Below are 18,514 nucleotides of genomic sequence, written 5' to 3' on the forward strand. Positions count from 1 at the left end.
CAGACAAGACGGGAGGGGGAACACTTTTCAAACTAAAACAGGAAACAGAGACGGACAAACGAAAACATAGACAGATCGTGACAAATAGATTCATAAATTACAAATCACATGCTTCCTGTGCAATGTTTTAGCGTGGAACAAATGAATATGCTTCGCCAATAAGTAAGCTACTGTATATCCTACTACGTAACGGAGACCGAGATCTACGGCCCCAGAGATCACCTCCGTTACAGAGGATGATTTCTTGGTTTTTCATTAGTTTGAACATTCTTTGAATTGAAGAATAAAGAATATATTAAGTAAATATAATTGAATCAGCTAAATTAACTGAGCAGATCATAATCATATTTCTAATTGTGCATATATGTCACTTTGGGTTTACTGTGGAAGTTTAGGGTTAAAGTCCCGATCAGTGTCACAGCGATATTTGTTTCATTTCAATTTGATCAATAAATGTTTCCACAACAGGTTAAATGTAATAAAGGACATGTTGTTTCTATATCTCACCTCATCGTGTCTTATTGTTTCTGTATCTCATCTCCTCCCCTGTGTGCAGGTGTGTGAGCTGGACGCCTCCCTGCTCTCCCTGGAGGCTCTGCAGCAGGAGAACGTGTGTCTGAAGCAGCAGCTGGAGACACACCGGGTCATCAACACGGTACAATAACCTCAGATCTATCCTGTAAACATGCTTAATATCTGTGTGTGTTCTTATTTCCTGTGCTGTGTGTTTCAGGGCTCTGCAGCAGCACCCTCTCTCTCAGATCCTGAGGCTCTGCAGAAGGAGAACGAGGCTCTCAGGACTCAGGTGGCTCGACTGTCCGCTCAGATGATCGAGGTAAAACACTTTCAGCCTCTTCATTTACGGTACGGTTGTAATGCCTCCACACCAGCCTTTGCTAGAGGAGTAAGGTTCTCTCAGGATGTCTGTCTTCAACTTTGAAGCAATTTGATTTAATCATTTCCAGAAGAATCAGAAACAAAACCATTTTTACTGCAGGTGTTTGTTTTTGTTAACTATGAGGAACCTACTTTTGCCAGGTTTATATTTGATGAATGGAATTGTAGCTTTGATTTTTATTGGATACTTCCTACATTTATTGTGTGTGTGTGTGTGTGTGTGTGTGTGTGTGTGTGTGTGTGTGTGTGTGTGTGTGTGTGTGTGTGTGTGTGTGTGTGTGTGTGTGTGTGTGTGTGTGTGTGTGTGTGTGTGTGTGTGTGTGTGTGTGTGTGTGTGTGTGTGTGTGTGTGTGTGTGTGTGTGTGTGTGTGTGTGTGTGTGTGTGTGTGTGTGTGTGTGTTTTACCATCCTTGTGGGGACCTACATATGTGTACACAGTCACGTGTGGGGACTCGCCCCCCTTGTGGGGACATAATGGAGGTCATTAATTTTAGGGTGAAGACTTGGTTAGGGTTAGGCATGTGTTGGTTATGGTTAAGGTTAGGATAAGTCTCCAGGAAATGAATGCAAGTCAATGTCATGTCCCCTGAAGTGATGTATACATGGTGTGTGTGTGCAGTCGTTTCAGGCTCAGCTGGTGGGTCTGCTGCCTCTGTCTCCTCACAGGATCCCCAGAGGAAATCACCGAGGGGAGGAGCCAGACAACATGCAGGTACACACACACACACACCTGCACTACACCTACAGTGTATTACTATTGTTTTGTTTAATAATGTTTAAAAAGTCTATGTTCGTAAATTCATAGGGCTTTACATTTTCCTCCATATCTCTGACAGCATAACACAAATTGGTATTTCATTCATAAAACAAAATATCCTAAACGTGCGCTGCAGAAACCGTGTACTTGAGGAACGCACCATCATTTTGTGTGTGCATTTTTCCTGAGTCTTCTTTAAAATATTATTTAGAGCATAAACTCTGCGTTTGAGCATCTCTGCACGGTGTGTTGATTTCCCTTTCATCTCCTCGACTTCCCTCACTGGTCTTTTTTCTTTTGTCACGTGTAAATTCAGCATAACTGGATATAAGATGGGAGCGATCACTACATCTCATGGTGGAAAAGGGAGATATGGGAGCTGTTGTATTTCTGTCACTCAAGCTGGTGTCAAATAAATCACTTACTTCAGGTGCTGAGAAATATATATAAATAGCAGAGGCTAAAACTACATTTAAGGACTTTTTCTGCAAAAAAACAACTGTATTGGTCATTGCAAATGCCTGAATTTCATATTTCACATCTATTGTGCAAGAAAGCTACTTGTTTTTAATTATAAAAATTCTCGAAGGCACTAAATTGAATCCATGTCTTAAACTATTCCATGTAGGGTCTTTGAAATTGAGGAATGTGAGCCTGGATAATCCTTAAAAAGTCCTTGAATTTAATTGTTAAGAATATTGTGGAACCCTGCATTAATATATTATAAATACATCATTTTTCTACGGTTCTGATCAAAAGCATAATCTCTAGCACCTGGGCCCAGGAGTTCAAAACTTTTAATCCCTATCTGATCAAATCAGATTTGGATTTTGGGGAGTTCAAAAACAAAAAACAGGATTAGGATCACTTTGATATCCGACCAGATCAGGAAATCCAATCCAAGCTTTAATCTGGATCAAATCTTCAAAACGGGTAGTTCAAACCGACAACACAGGATTGGGATCAGTTTCATCCCAAAAAACTGGATTATCCTGATCCCACCAGAGGGGTGGATTTCCAGTGGATTACCAGAGCAAAATGTACTGTACCATTTATTTAAAAATATGTTTCAATATAAATAAGATGGCAAAGTTTGTTAAGTGAAATAATACACAATTTTTAGCCTTCATGGCAAATCAATTTGATTTTTTCCATTTTTGCTCACGTTTGTGGTGGCCTATTTTGTTTTCAACCAAATGTTGATGACATAAATGTTTATGCTCATGAAAGTATCACAACAAAGATTGTCAATCACAAATTTAATTTAGATTAAAGAAACAATACCTTCAACAAAAAAAAAATCCATCATCTGTCATCACCTTTCAAAAGTAATTGCGGACAATAGATGTCTGCAATGTGGTCTCTTGTCTTCCTTGTATTATTTTTCATGTCCACTAGATGGCGATCGGTAGGATTAAAGCACTGATATTCAGGATCTAGTCATCTTGAAAAATCGTAATCTGGATCAGGCTGATCCTATCCTGAATTGCTTTGAACTCCAGGGACAAAATCTGGCCGATTTGTCTGATCCTGGATCACAAAAAATGGGATTTCAAAATCTGATCGGATCTGATTGAGATTTAAAGTTTTGAACTCCTGGGCCCTGGTGATCTGAGTCTATTTAGCTCTTATAATCCTCTTTTTGGTTTTATTTCACATCCTATGTTTGTGTTAGCGCTGGGTTTGCTTTGCTGCTTGTTCTCAGATCCACCCGTCTGTCCTCACCTGCTCATCAAGTGTGTGTCTGTGTGTGTGTTTGCTTTCTGGGTTTGGTGTGCGTGTTGTCTTTGCTTCTTTCTTTAACTTTCCTCTTGGGGACTGCAGTGGTGTGATCCTCTGGGTGTTTCTCTCCATTTGTCACGTTACACACTCCTCCGTCTCTTCCTAATTATACGGATGTATTTTGTTCAGGTGTGTGATCTCATCGTTGGTGTGTTTTTAAAAACCATCTGACTCATTTATCTGCATTATAAACACTGATCGTCATCCCCAGTTGTTTATACTAGACATTTAACTATATATTTATCATTTAAGCCATGAAATCTTCCCTTTGTGTCACTAGTAGCCTGTGTATTCAGTCAGGTTTTATTCCCATAATGCAACTTAGCATTAGACAAATTGTTATAAATACATCTAAAACACCGGAGCAACACAATACTTTATGAAGCTTAAAAGAAGCACAATTTAGGACCAGTTAATTACACGTGGTGCCTCTTTAACTACATACATGTATAGAGTACACACCTGATACAAAGTGGGATGTTATGATGCAGTTACTTTAGAGCAGGGGTCTCAAACTCAAGGCCCGGGGGCCAATTCCGGCCCGCGACTTCATTTTATGTGGCCCTGCAAGAGCTTGCAAAGAATATAATACGTTTATTAGGTTACATGCCACTTTACAGAAGCAGGTTGCCCATAAACTACATGTCCCACAATGCATCTCGTTTTGCGACATGCGCACTGAAGAGACTTGCAATTATTCGCCTTGACTTCTGCTTTCAGAAGTAGTTAATTACTAAGTTATTATCCTATCCGATAATAATCCAATTCAGAGGCAATAATGTAATTTAATACATTATTTTATATATATATTATATATTTATATAGTTACAACCGGCCCTTTGAGTGCAACCTTTATGCGAATGTGGCCCGCGATGAAATTAAGTTTGACACCCCTGCTTTAGAGACATTACTGCAGGAAAAACGTAGTTTAATGATTTATCAATTTTTTAAATAGTTGCTAAATACTTTATTGATCCCGATTTTGGAAAACATTTTGTTACAGCAGCATGTAAACAAGGTTAGCAAGGCATCGCAAAGAATAGAACAATGTACATATTAACAGTGAAAGATATATATATATACAGAATAGTCCAACTTACTACTAAATAAATATAACCATAGGATACTTTACAACTTATTACAAATCAAAAATGTCGATGCAAAGTGTTAACGCATTATAATCAAAATTCTACACATGACAGGATTATTATTACTATTATTATTAGGTTATGTTAAAACCCTATAGTTGTATATTCTGTCTGTGTATTCACATGATTATTTAAGTAACACATTAGTTTAGCTGTTTTAAGGCATGTGTTTTTAGTTTTAGTTGCGTGTTTGAGCGAGGCTGGAGCGTTGGTGAAGTTTGCTGCTTCTCTCTGCAGGCGCCGGTCCAGGATCAGAGGGTCGCTCACTCTGACAGCTACCGGAGGATCGGAGGACTCTAACAGCGCCCTCTTCCTCCTCCTCTTCCTCCTGCTACCTCTTTTTACTGCTGCTCTTCCTCCATTCTGCTCCTCTTCCTCTGCTGTGTGGCTGCTTCTTTATGGGAGACTGTGATCAGATGTGCTGCCTGATTTAAAGGCTGAATGTGTCATTGTTTGTCTCTGCTGCTAGGTGGCCGGAAAACACAGAAAAAGGTGGAAATAAGAATTTGATCCCCAATGGGAATTATAATGGAAGTGATAGGGACATTTTTAAAGTTTGACGGACATGCCATATGAAATGTATACGGACGCCCTGAGAGGCAAGTGAGGGGAAAAACACTGAAATATGATTATGATTTCAGAAAAGGTGATAATATATAAAGAATAATGCAAATAAAATCAAGTAGAAATGTTCTCAAACCAGTGAAGTGAAAAAAGGTTTTTGCTGGTAATGTATTTATTTTTTGTCGTTTTATTGGGAAGCCATGAACGGGAATATTTCAAACATTTTTCGTTCCTCCATTTTCCGCATTATAACGAGTTAGTTGTGACAAAAGAGATAATGACATAATGAATTTGTGAAATATAAATTCCACATCATACTCTCTAATAACTAATAATAATGGAACTTCATGAAAAAAAAACAGGGAATTTTTTATTTATTTTTTGCTTTCTGTAGTTTGCATCCAAATTAAACACAAATTAAAAAATAGGTTCCTTAAAAAAATCAATATATACATTTTAGAATATATCTATTTTGCTGGGAAGATTTCACTACTTCATTATTATACCATCTTTAAGAAATGAAGTGTATGATAAAAAAAATTATCAGGATCAGTTTGATGATTTTGATAAATTATCTCACATTTTTTGTTCACGTTATTTTGGTCATAACATTTAAAAATACAATGTAAATAAATCCTCGCTTGCCTCATGAAACATCAGTCTTTTCTGGACTTTTAACTTTTTATACTCAATCCTAAAATACTAAGTAGTTTGAATACAGGGAATGGTTTTTAACGCAGGGTGAATTTTGTTTGAATGCACTTGAACCGTTTATTCTGAGACAGGGTCTTTTTATTAAAATAAATCCTCAGAGGCTGAATGTTTTTCTTTGCCTTACGATCATCGAGGAGCCTTTTTCTAACAATCAAACTAATCTGTAAAAATCAGGAGGCGTCACTCTGTGTCCACGATGAGATTTATTCATTAATTATATTATTATTTATGCCTGTAATTGTTATTTTATTGTACACATACTACCTGATTCTGCTGCTGCACAACCAAAGTGAACCACAGCTTCCTAAGTTATTACTGTTTAAACACAAATAATGAATGTTTATCTGATATTTATTATTATAATTATAAATTATTGTTTGTCCCCAGTAGTCATTTATAAATGTGTTGTTTTTGCACCATGTATAAGCTCAAATGTATTTTATTTTTGTTATTTATTTTTGATAGAATCCTCATTAAATGTATTTTATTTATTGTATGATTTAAATTATTTTTTCGTAGAGGTATCTGGAATACATGGCATAATTTTCTACCTAATTATATTAATGCTGAAATGAAAATAAATAAAGTTTTAGCTCGTTAGAAAATGATTTGCTTGTTCGTTTCATTTTTATCCCACATCAACTCAAAATGGAATGAAATTAATATTTGTTCATTTTTATCCTCGTGTTGATATCCCTGACTGTCCCAGCAGGATGAGAGGCAGAGGAAGATGAAGATCATGGAGGAGAGAATGAGGGAAATCGAGCTCTCGCTGAGTAACGTCAAGCTGCTGCTCAGAGAGAAAGTCGCTCAGCTCAAGGAGCAGGTCGGTTATATTAAGATTTATAAATGAAATTCATTGTCATTTATTATCTGTCTTTATATTTGTTAGTGTCAGAGATGTCTTGCTGTCATCTGTTGCAGCTCTTACTCAAACTGATATCATTTACTCAAGCTGTACTTTAATTAGATTAATGATGCTTTTACTAATCGCCAATCCTCTCCTTTCTGTGATGTTTGCAGCTTCATAAAAACGGTAAGGCGGACGTGTTGATCGGAAATCTGTACGATGAGAACGATGTGCTGCTGGAGGTTCTGGAGAAGACCAGGCAGCGGCACATTATTTTAGAGAAGAAGAACTTCCTGCTGGAGGAGAAGATCAGCAGCCTCAACAAGATCATGTGTGACCTGACCCCCCCGCCCTCACTACCTTACCATTACTAATGCATTCACTACATAAAACACCGCAGGCACTCGGGACACTCAAATCCTTCCAAATGCATCAAAAAGCATCAAAAAGCAACCAGAACATTTAATTTAGGGCTGTACCAAAAAACTAACTACGGTTATTGATTGTGTTTAAAGGTGTTTGTTCCGGAACTTCACTGTGTGACACTCGCGTACCAACACATTGTACGTGATAGGCTAAGGGGCGGGACATCTCTCAGTGGTTGACCAATCACAACAGAGCCAGGAGGAGAGGACTCTTTTAAGTAGAGCCATAAAGGTGTTATTTTCTCTGTGTGTAATCTGTCCTCTCTGTCCTCCTTAAGCCCTTATATACACATGATTACAATGTAAATATATATAAGTATTATGTGAAAGGGAAAAAGATGAGTGAGATAATGTAAACAGAAGAGACCTTTCAGTCTGTTTGTCTTCACGTCCTGAATTGTATAAGTGAATGTCAAGTGGCTGTTCTTCCTGTTATTTAAAAACATGTTAAACTTTTATATGTAAAGCTGTGCAATGAGTTATTTTTGAATGAAGGACCTTGTGTCGATAATGAAGCACTAAAACTGAAACAGGGTAATGTTTGTTATAAATAAAATACATGCACCATGTCTCCTTTGATATCTGTCTGGATTATGTTCTGTCTGTGCTGCTGTTTGGATCTTTTTGTATATGTGCTGTGTTTATATTTTACAAGTACTGTGTTTTAATACAATTGAAGGTACTGTTACATGTTTATTTTTATGTTATCAATCATACTTGATACTACATTTAAGAGGCATACTTTTTATTTCACTCCACTGCATTTATTTAACAGCTGTAGATACTTGTTTTTTCCCAATATTTTATACATACACAAATTATATATATTACCCGCTCGATCTTGCAAATCTACATTACATGTTAAAATATTCATGGATCACTGAAATCCACTATTTAATACCTTTCAGTTACTTTACAGATTTGAATTAATGATGTGAAATATAATCTGAATATGACACTGAAATCAGACTTTAGTTCCACCTGGAGTAAATTAACAACTACCCTGCAGTACACAAAGTCATTCAAACTAGCTGCACCTTTACCAGCTTTGATAACATTTAATTATCAATAATTATAAAACATATCATATTATTCTGAAATGGACCAATATGGAGAATGAGTCATTTGGCTTTTGGTACTTTCAGTATATTGCGATGCTAATACTTATGTACTTTTACTTGACTAACATTTTGAATGCAGGACTTTTACTTGTAACAGAGTATTCCTACATTCTGGAGGCTGAGCTCCCTCCAGGGGGGCAGGACTCTGCAGCTCCAGCCCAGGAGAGGAGGACTCTCTGTGGGTGTGGAGCTTGGATCACAGCGGACCGGACCTCCGTAAGGAAAGGGAGCTAAAAGCTAGCCGGCTAACTTAGCTGCTAGCTAATGTAAAACGCTTTAAAAACATGTTAACTTTCCTTCAAACTGAACGGGACGGTCGCCGGGTCAGAGGGTCTTGCCATGACTTATTTTGTTGTTGTTGATGTTGATGTTTTTGACCCGAGCCTGGAGTTATGCTCTCTCGAAAGAAAAGTAAAAAAGAAGCGTCGAAACCAGCCGAGGTTCACGGGAAATATGTGAAGAAGGAAACGTCTCCGCTGCTGAGAAGTAAGTAAGCAACAAGTTAGCTCAACGTTAGCATGCTAGCTCAGTTAGCCTGTTACTCCAATTTGGCTTCAGTTAGCTTGTTAGCTCGAAGTTTGTACCAATTAGCTTGTTAGTTCAAACTTACCATCAGTCAGCCTGTTACATTAAAGTTAGCGCCATTTAGCCTGCTAGCTCCAACTGTATACCAGTTACGATGTTAGCTCAAAGTTGGCATTAATAAGCCCGTTAGTTCAGCGCTAGCATCAGTTAGCACGATAGCTCAAAGTTAGGACCTGTCACTAGCTTTTTAGCTCAACGTTAGCATACATTAGCCCGTAGCTCAACGTTTCAGACAGAGGGTGAAAAGAGGTGCTGTAGCAAAGGCAGTGAGAGAAAGAAAAGAAGCATTAAGTTACATCACATTAGCAAACATTCTTGTATGAATAACTTGAGTAATGCGCCACATTATTGTAATGTTAAAGCTTGTAACAAACTGTTTGTATTTGTGTGAACCGTAAACACATTGATAGGTAAAGTGCTAGCTAGCATCTGCTGGCTGCATTAACGTCAGCTGCAGAGTCAGAGGAAAGTCCAGATATTACGTTAATTAACAAGTTAACACTTTATTTAATTGGTTTGTACCTGATGCTATGCAGTGTTTATAATTCAATAAAGTCAGAGTTGTAGCTTAAATGTGTCCATTGGTAGAAATGGTACGAGTGTTATCATCTGTTAAATTGACTTTTATTTAATAAAATTGCCTCTAACACTGACATTTAATTTGCGTTATGTAGTTAATTATTACCGTCAACATTAGTTGTATCCCTTTTTTCACTTATAAGTAGTGGGGCAAGAAGTATAACAATTCATTCTAATATAAGTAGTAATGATATGCTTGTAAATACATAATTGAAAGTAAAGATCCTCCATTCATTAAGAATTTTAAATAAAGTTATATAAAGTCTCAATTAAAAGTATTCAATATTCAGACAGAATAATCCCGTTTGTGTAATAACGTTCTCAAAGATGGTTTTATTATATTTTATATTATGTTATCTCGGATGGTTAAATATACACTATAAATAATAAGAGGAGTAAGGAAATATTTAAGTGAAGTACAAGTTGGCATGGTGCAATATGAAAATGTGAGGTCTTGCTTATCCTGAACCAAAATAGTTCATAATAGCATCAAGAGATTGACAATGATCAAAATACGCAGAAAACTTCTAAAAATGACATTAAAAAATCCTGGAATAAATCAACCTCCCGTTTAGTAAAACAACTCATATTTGTTGTCACAGATGGGACAGTTTTTTTGTAAGAGCATATAAACAATCCTGCAAACATATTCATAATGAAATATGTATATATTGTCTTTCAACACAGTTATAAGTCAAAGTCAACTTTATTGTCAATCGTTCAGTCTGTGTACAGACAGAGAGATCGAAATACCGTTTCCCACAATCCCGAATACAACCGAATAAAGTGTTAATACAAAAATAAAAAGTAACATTTCAGACTTGATCTGACAATAAATCGTATCGTTTGTGTGTTATTGAATTGACAGGTATAACAGTTCCTGTGTTTCCCTACAGATCTGATGCCCTCGTTCATCCGTCATGGCCCCACGATACCCCGACGCGCCGAGGTCCCTCTGCCTGACATGGGCCCCTCTTCCTACCCTGTGGCCCCCGCCCGGGAGCCCGTGGTTTCCCGCAACAAGAGCTTCCTCCGGGCCCCGGTGCAGCGGCCCCCCCACGAGGTGGCCCGCCGAGAGAGCCACCGCATGTCGGCCCCCCCGTACCTGCCCCGCAGTCTGGGGGATCTGCCCCATGAGTACGGGGGCTCCTCGCAGTCCTTCCTCACCGACGTGGGGCTCCTATCTGAGAATGGAGACGCTGGCCGGTACTACTACCCCCCCGAGCCTTACTACGACCCCCAGCAGCAGCAGCAGCAGCAGCCCCCCCCCAGAAGGGGCCCCGAGCGCTTCCCCGAGGACTATAGATACTATGAACACAATGAACACAACTTCCAGAGACTTCCACAACAACACACACCCCCGGCTCCAGGGAGACCCCCCTCAGGTAAACATGATTTCACTGGTTTCTTAATCTTTAGGAAGGTAAACAAGAGGGATGGACAGAAATATCTGAGTTAAAGATGTGACAACGATCACAAGAGGGATTCTTGGTCTTTGGACGTAGTTTTGGAAAGTAATTTGCATTTATGGTTTATGGATATGAGGACAATATGTGATATTCAAAAAAGCTGAATATTGTGATTTACCACGCACATTGACATTACAGTGGCGATCAAATAATATTGAACTGGTTTTGGAAAATACTTGGTAGTAAGAAGTGATGACTTTGCATATTACGATAAAACATATTAGTTTTGTAGTAAGTGCAGTGTCACTTTCTTTTACTGTGAGTTTGTCGTGCAGGTTAGCAACATAAAACCTGGCTTTTGAGAAATAAAAGTGAAGCAGTTTGTTTGATAAAGAGTAAAATCAAGGCTGCAATTCTGCAACTTTACATATCTGTATTTTTCAGAAAAAGTTAAGAGGAGGCATTCCCAATGTTGGGCTCCTAGAAGGATGTTTTAGTATCCGTACGGATGTGGGCTTGTTATGGATTTTATTATGCGCCGTAAATAGACCTCTGAAAGGAATGCATGAGCTGAAAAGAGCTTTTTATTTCCTTTTCCTGAGGGATGAAATATTTAGCTCTACAACAGAAACACTAGTTTAGTATGATGGACTATTTTCTCACATTTTAAGGTCTAAATGAAAAGGAATTTGCAGAGTCAAATGTCATATGAGTACAGTATAGTATTTATTCCAAGGAAATGGCTTTAAATAAAATAAATGCAGTTTAAAATTACATGTGTAGTGCTTTTTATAATACTGCCTCACTTAGGTGATCTGGTAATTCCCTTATACTAATTTTAATTAAAAATATAAAAAATTGCTGATAATAATTTTCATCCCATATTTTCAATCGATTATTTACACAATTCTTTGATATCTTTTTTTCATCAACAGCATCATGAATGTCCTTTTACTTTCTATAACCAGAAACATTCTTTGGATATGAGCTCATTGCAAAAGTACATGGCTTCTGAAAGCTGACACTGCAACGTAAATAACTCTTAACTTCTGGAAGCAGGGAAATGTGAAATTATTTTAAACCCGGGTGTTTTTTTAAGGACAGAAAAAGGGGGGAAAGATTTAGAAACAGTGCTGCATTTAGTTTATGTCTGCAGCGAGTTTGTCTCTCTGAGAAGAAGGGCAGAGATGATGATGAAGAGGAGGAGGAGGACCCCTCACATTCCTCCTCGCTCTGCAGCTGAGTTGCTGTCATTCTGCAGAATTTGTCAGATTGCAGCGGCCATTTTGCTGAGAAACTTCATTCCTCTCTCGTTGTGCAGAGTTTAAAACTGCTCCTCCTTCTTCACTCCTGAGTCATGATCACTTTCTCACTGCTGAACGCGTGACATTTCCTCTCATTACCCAGCAGGAAGGAAGGAAGGAAGGACACTTCAGAGGCTGCTGGAGGAGAGTGTGGGATTTCAGTTTGTCGGTTTTACTGTTCAAATGTAAACAAACATTGATCAAATATGCCGGTTATATAAGATGCTCCGTCACAAAGGGCTGCAACAAATGCTACTCACCAACCATCAGAGTTTTACTGATAAATCGACTTGTTTGTATTTGTATATGAAGGCATTGTACGGGAGTAAAAACAACATACGAGGCAACACTAGAAACGTTTCTATATCAAAAGGGAACACAAGGATTTTAGCCTTTGCAGACCATTTACATGCACAAAAAAGAACACAGAAATACTTTCTTTATAAAAATGTGCTCATTGCAAAAGTGTCCTAGTTTCTAGAAGCAGAAACATTTTCTTGCAACGGGAAATAAGTTGTGTTTTGATGAATATGAAGACTTTTTTTATTTGAGAAGATAGTGAAATAAGTCTGCTACTCTCCAGAATTGAGCGACTGAAAAACAACATTTCTTCATCTCTACTGTCACGACAGAGTTCAAAGGTCAAACAACCAGAATCTCTTCATACTTAGAAACGGCTTCCTGCTTTAAATAGATGCATTGCATTCCTCCTGATCGACATTCAGCTGCAGCATCAGAGCGACCTTTCTAACCTCCTCCATCCTCTCCGCTCTAAACCACAGTTTCCCACAGAGGCTGTTTTTAGGAAATTCCTCTCAAATATTTTCTTTTTCCCAGCGGCTGTTCTCCCCGGCAGCTGCTCGGCTCACGTCTCTCCCTCCTGCTGAATAAAAAAACAAGATGTTTGTGTCCTCAGGCATCGGGCGCATCCAGGCCAAGTCTATGGGGAACCTGTCCAACCTGACAGGGGACGACGGGCCGGTCCCCCCCGGCTGGACGGTGGACTGGACCATCCGCGGCAGAAAGTACTACATCGACCACAACACCAACACCACGCACTGGAGCCACCCGCTGGAGAGGGAGGGCCTGCCCCCCGGCTGGGAGAAGGTGGAGTCGGCCGAGTTCGGGGTCTACTACGTGGATCACATCAACAAGAGAGCGCAGTACCGACACCCCTGTGCCCCCAGGTACACACCGTCACATTTTGAGTTCCTTTATGAGTCCCACAGAGGGTACGTTTACAGTGTTATAAAACTGTATCAAAACAGTATTTTCTGTTGGACATGGGTTGTTTGCACATTTCTTAAATCCACTAGGACCAAATTAGGAACTATACCAACTTCTGCGTCTTCCTTCATTGAGCTTCTGTAAGTCCCTTTAGACCAGTAGTTCCCAAACTTTTTCCGTCAGGCCCCCACTTTGGAGAAGAAAAAAAAAGTCGGGCCCCGCCAACACAAATAGTCAGGCTCAGTGGCGGCGCCAGAGATTTATTTTGGGGGTCCTGTGGGGTAGCTTGACGTTTCATAGAGGGTGCTCAAACATTTAGGGTTTCCCATTAATGTACCGGTCGCTACAGTGGAATGTTCTACTGCAACATTCCCCACGCATATACACAGTGTACCCGCGACTGTTACAATGAAGGCTCGATAATCAGCTCACCGCATATAGGTGTAAGCAGGGGTCAAGTGCTATTTTTATAGGTGGTGTGTGGACCTCACATAGGGGGGTCCGGGGCTTGCCCCCATTTATTTTTTAATATTGAAGTTGAATGCATCAATCTGGTGCAGTTTGAGAGCAAAATGAAGAGATCTATGGATAAATCTCTCAACACCCATATGAAACAGACCTGGGAACAGATTTTCTTTATGGATATTTTACAAATCACTCCCCTTTTTAAACTTTATTCTTGTTTTACTGTCATATAGTATTTCATACCTGTTTTTAATTTATTCTCTTATTCTTTTATAACTATAATGATCATATAAACGTGTGCCTCGGAAATAATTGTTTACATTAATGGTGACCAAAAAGTTAGCGTAGCTCGCTAGCACCAGAAGCTAACATCAACGATCTCCGGTACCGGTGCGCTCTCTCTCTCTCTCTCGCTCGCGCACGCACACAAAATGGCTCGTTCCACACACACACACAGAGCCGAGCTTTAATGAAACACAGAGACCCAGACGTAATAGTACTGCATCATATTATTTTCCAATCAATAATTTTTCAAATTATGATTGTTTTGTTTTTTTTAATAACCATTGTTCCTCCTGGTCTCTCCTTGTCATGCCTCTGGGCCCCACACTTTTTCAACCACTGCTTTAGACGCTTTAAAAACAACACATTTCCAACTCGTTTCCTTGGATCAATGCTTTGGATCGTGTGGCTTATTCAAAGGAAATATAACTTGTTTTCACACAAATTCAACAAAGAAGAGTCAAAACAAAAGAGGCTAAAGTCGGATAAAATTAGCACACCTAGATAGATTTGTTTTTCTAATGATAAACGGATCAGAGCTGGGTCTCGTCTGTGTTTTCTGAATACACATACCTGTTGCTCTTAATATACTGGCATTGGAATTGTAGTCTTTCATGTTCCTTGAACTACAGAAGTGGTTGCAATAGTATTTGACCTTTTACAACTTAAAGCTGGCTTTTAAAACACCCCTCATAACGACTGTATTCCCTGTGCGTGTGTTTCAGTGTTCCTCGCTACGACCAGCCCCCCCCTCTGCCCCCCCCGGTCGCCTACCAGCCTCGCCCAGAGGAAAGGAACCAGCAGGTGCTCGTCCCAGCGAACCCGTACCACACGGCAGAGATACCGGACTGGCTGCAGGTGTACGCCCGCGCTCCACTCAAGTGAGTACTGACAGCACACATAATAACCTTCTGCAAATGTTGTTAAAGTTTGATCCAGGAAATGTGGAAAAATGCACATGACAATGACCTGAGACTGATATTCTGTCTTTAAACGGATTTATCTAATTGTTAAACTCCCAATTATCAGTGTAATCCTCAAAAATCACCCTACAGTGTTACGGCCCGTCCACACACAGGCATGAAAAAAATCTTTCAAAGCTTCGCCCATTCACTTGAATGGGGTGACGTAGAACATTTTTAATCATCGCTGAACTGCATTGTGGGGAGCGGAGCATGGCTTTGCAAGCATCGTGAGCATCAAAAGTTGAGCATGTTCAACTTTTGATGCTCCCGATGCTTTCGAAGCTGGCATCAGCCAATCAAATCCCGTTTATGCAAATCCCGCCAGTACAAGCGCTAGCCAATCAAACCGCGTGCAAGCTGGGAGAGCCAGAGCGCAGTTCATTTCCTCATATTCCAAACGAGAAATTACGGTAGCAAATCACCCGGTTCTTTACGACCAGAACTATTTACCGGGATACAAACCGGAGGAACCAGGCATGGAGGGAGGTGGCAGAGACAGTGGGTGAAACTGGTAGGTTTTCGCCTGTTTGGAGAGTTTATATCCAGTTTACTTCGTTTTAACGTTGCTATTGCTTTGTATGTCGGGGGCGGGAGATTCATGTGATTGGTTGTTGGTCGCGTTGCTCGCAAAAAATCGCCAAGCTTCAGACACGCCCAGCTTCAGGATTTTTTTCATGCCTGTGTATGGACGGGCCGTTAGAGCGAGCAGGCTTTGTGATCCAACCCTTTACTTCTTAAAGGACCCTGAATATCTTCTTGTCCCTCAGGTACGACCACATCCTGAAGTGGGAGCTGTTCCAGCTGGCGGACCTGGACACGTACCAGGGGATGCTGAAGCTGCTCTTCATGAAGGAGCTGGAGCACATCGTCAAATCCTACGAGGCCTACCGGCAGGCGCTGCTATCGGAGCTGGACGCCCGCAAACAGAGGCAGACCTGGTACCAGCAGAAGAACTACAGCGGGAACATGTGACCCCAGTGCGTGTGTGAGTGTGTGTGTGTGTGCGTGTGTGTGTGTGTGTGTGCGTGTGTGTGTGTGCGTGTGTGTGAGAGCGTGAGAGCGGGGACACCACGCCTCTCTGAGGTCTCAGCCGTTTGGGAGCGGTCACAGTTTCACTTTGAAAAGACGATGGACTCCTCGGAGCCTCCTTACCAAACACATGTGTGCCTTCGCTGGATCCAAATATATCAGACAGGAAGTGATGACTGAAAAACACTCTATGAAGAAAACGCACGTCTGTTTTGAAGTGCTCAAAAACACACGGACATTGTGCCTTTTTTTTTTTTATATTCAAATAAAACGCAGCATTTCTTTTCTACACCAGTCACTTCACTCTGCGGGAGGAAGTGACAGGCAGCTTCTTCTAATTACTTTCTGTATGAAATACTACGTGGCTATTTTTTCCTCTTGCTTTGAACGCCTCGTAAAACTGAAGCCACACTTTGACATTAAACAGAAAGTGTGCAATTCTTTTTTTATGACATATCCTTTATGAGACAATCCACCAAAACTTTGACAGATATTTAAGTTTTGATATGAAACACGTCTTTATTTAAAGATGGTGCTCTTGGCATTACTGTATGTCAGGAATGTGTGTGTGTGTGTGTGTGTAATGAAAAATAATAAGCTACTGGAACCTAAAACACACTTCATAAAAAGACTCTAAGTTTGCATTTCTCTCTGTTTCCCTTTTTCTGGATATCCCTCTCTGGTAATGCCTTGTTTTATGGACTGACGTCTCTCTTCTGCCGGACGAGTACAGGTTATTAAAAGCAATATATATCTGACACTCATAAATCAGATGTATCCCGTTGCTCGGAAATGTTTTTACGCCTGGAGTTTGTCTGGTAGAATCGTTGGGAACTTCCCTATCGACTCACTAAGGGGGAAAAACGTGTTATATTACGTTCAAAATGTACAAAATAAAAGTGCTTCATGGGACCTTTTTATGAGTGATTATAAATCCAAACATTTCTGAGAGGCTTTCTGGTGAGGAAGAGGATAACTTATCTTCATCAGTTTGTACATATCTGATTTTGTGCATTTCATAAAAAGGACAAAAGCAATAAAGTCTGCAGTGGAGAAAATACATCTGACCATTGGACTCCTTTGTTTACTTCCTAGTGACATCACTATGTAACACTCATGCTCATATTGACTAGCGCTCCAACACATTGTACGTGATAGGCTAAGTGGCGGGACATCTGTAAGAGGTTGACCAATTACAACAGAGCCGGCCAGCTAACCAATCAGAGCAGTCTGGGCTCTGGTTTCAAAGGGTGAAAAGAGGTGCTGCAGCACAGACAGTATGAGAACAATAAAGAACTTTTTGAATATTAAAGCATGGAGACATGTAGAGACACTACATACTGATATACACCTGAACATCAGCAGGAGAGGACTCTTTAAAGTAGAGACACTACATACTGATATACACCTGAACATCAGCAGGAGAGGACTCTTTAAAGTAGAGACACTACATACTGATATACACCTGAACATCAGTAGGAGAGGACTCTTTAAAGTAGAGACACTACATACTGATATACACCTGAACATCAGCAGGAGAGGACTCTTTAAAGTAGAGACACTACATACTGATATACACCTGAACATCAGCAGGAGAGGACTCTTTAAAGTAGAGACACTACATACTAATATACACCTGAACATCAGCAGGAGAGGACTCTTTAAAGTAGAGACACTAGATACTGATATACACCTGAACATCAGCAGGAGAGGACTCTTTAAAGTAGAGACACTACATACTGATATACACCTGAACATCAGCAGGAGAGGACTCTTTAAAGTAGAGACACTACAAACTGATATACACCTGAACATCAGCAGGAGAGGACTCTTTAAAGTAGAGACACTACATACTGATATATACCTGAACATCAGCAGGAGAGGACTCTTTAAAGTAGAGACACTACATACTGATATACACCTGAACATCAGCAGGAGAGGACTCTTTAAAGTAGAGACACTACATACTGATATACACCTGAACATCAGCAGGAGAGGACTCTTTAAAGTAGAGACACTACATACTGATATACACCTGAACATCAGCAGGAGAGCACTCTTTAAAGTAGAGACACTACATACTGATATACACCTGAACATCAGCAGGAGAGGACTCTTTAAAGTAGAGACACTACATACTGATATACACCTGAACATCAGCAGGAGAGGACTCTTTAAAGTAGAGACACATATATTGATATACACCTGAACATCAGTGGAATAGGGAACCTTTAGCATTTTTTTGGTAAGTTAATTGAACTATTGTGGGGGAAACAGTATTTCCATCTCTGGGAAAGAAATAACTCAAGTCTGGTTTTCTTTAATTTGGTCCAACTTTATTATTTATGTATTTGTAACGGATGTTTTGCAGTGCGTGTTCAAAAACTAGCTTGGTTAGGTTTTTCACCTTT

The 18,514-nt window shown here is 39.8% G+C and overlaps 2 protein-coding genes across 7 annotated transcripts in view; both read left to right on the forward strand.

Annotated features, from left to right (window-relative positions):
- nin (ninein (GSK3B interacting protein)) overlaps positions 1–7,706 on the forward strand; it is a 48,605-nt gene extending 40,899 nt beyond the window's left edge. For 2 of the 5 annotated variants that reach the window (XM_079694175.1, XM_079694173.1), the window contains 5 exons: positions 557–655; positions 734–835; positions 1,517–1,609; positions 6,572–6,688; positions 6,886–7,706. In XM_079694175.1, coding sequence (XP_079550301.1) covers positions 557–655; positions 734–835; positions 1,517–1,609; positions 6,572–6,688; positions 6,886–7,086 — 612 coding nt within the window. In that variant the 3' untranslated portion in view covers positions 7,087–7,706. Of the gene's footprint in view, positions 1–556; positions 656–733; positions 836–1,516; positions 1,610–4,821; positions 5,526–6,571; positions 6,689–6,885 lie in introns of those variants that run through there. The other 3 variants (XM_079694174.1, XM_079694176.1, XR_013810382.1) reach the window with 3 other exon arrangements.
- Positions 7,707–8,370: 664 nt separating this feature from the next.
- Positions 8,371–16,745, forward strand: sav1 (salvador family WW domain containing protein 1). Of its 2 annotated transcripts, none has more exons than XM_079694215.1 (5): positions 8,371–8,748; positions 10,319–10,807; positions 13,052–13,322; positions 14,835–14,990; positions 15,842–16,745. In XM_079694215.1, the coding sequence occupies exons 2-5, from the start codon at positions 10,324–10,326 to the stop codon at positions 16,044–16,046; spliced, it is 1,116 nt and encodes a 371-aa protein (XP_079550341.1). In that variant the 5' UTR covers positions 8,371–8,748; positions 10,319–10,323; the 3' UTR covers positions 16,047–16,745. The 2 variants fall into 2 exon arrangements, with proteins under 2 accessions (XP_079550341.1, XP_079550340.1); XM_079694214.1 differs by having other exon boundaries at positions 8,374–8,744.
- The last annotated feature ends 1,769 nt before the right edge of the window (positions 16,746–18,514 follow it).

This window comes from Notothenia rossii (genome assembly GCF_949606895.1).
Source record: "Notothenia rossii genome assembly, chromosome: 7".
Lineage (NCBI taxonomy): Eukaryota > Metazoa > Chordata > Actinopteri > Perciformes > Nototheniidae > Notothenia > Notothenia rossii.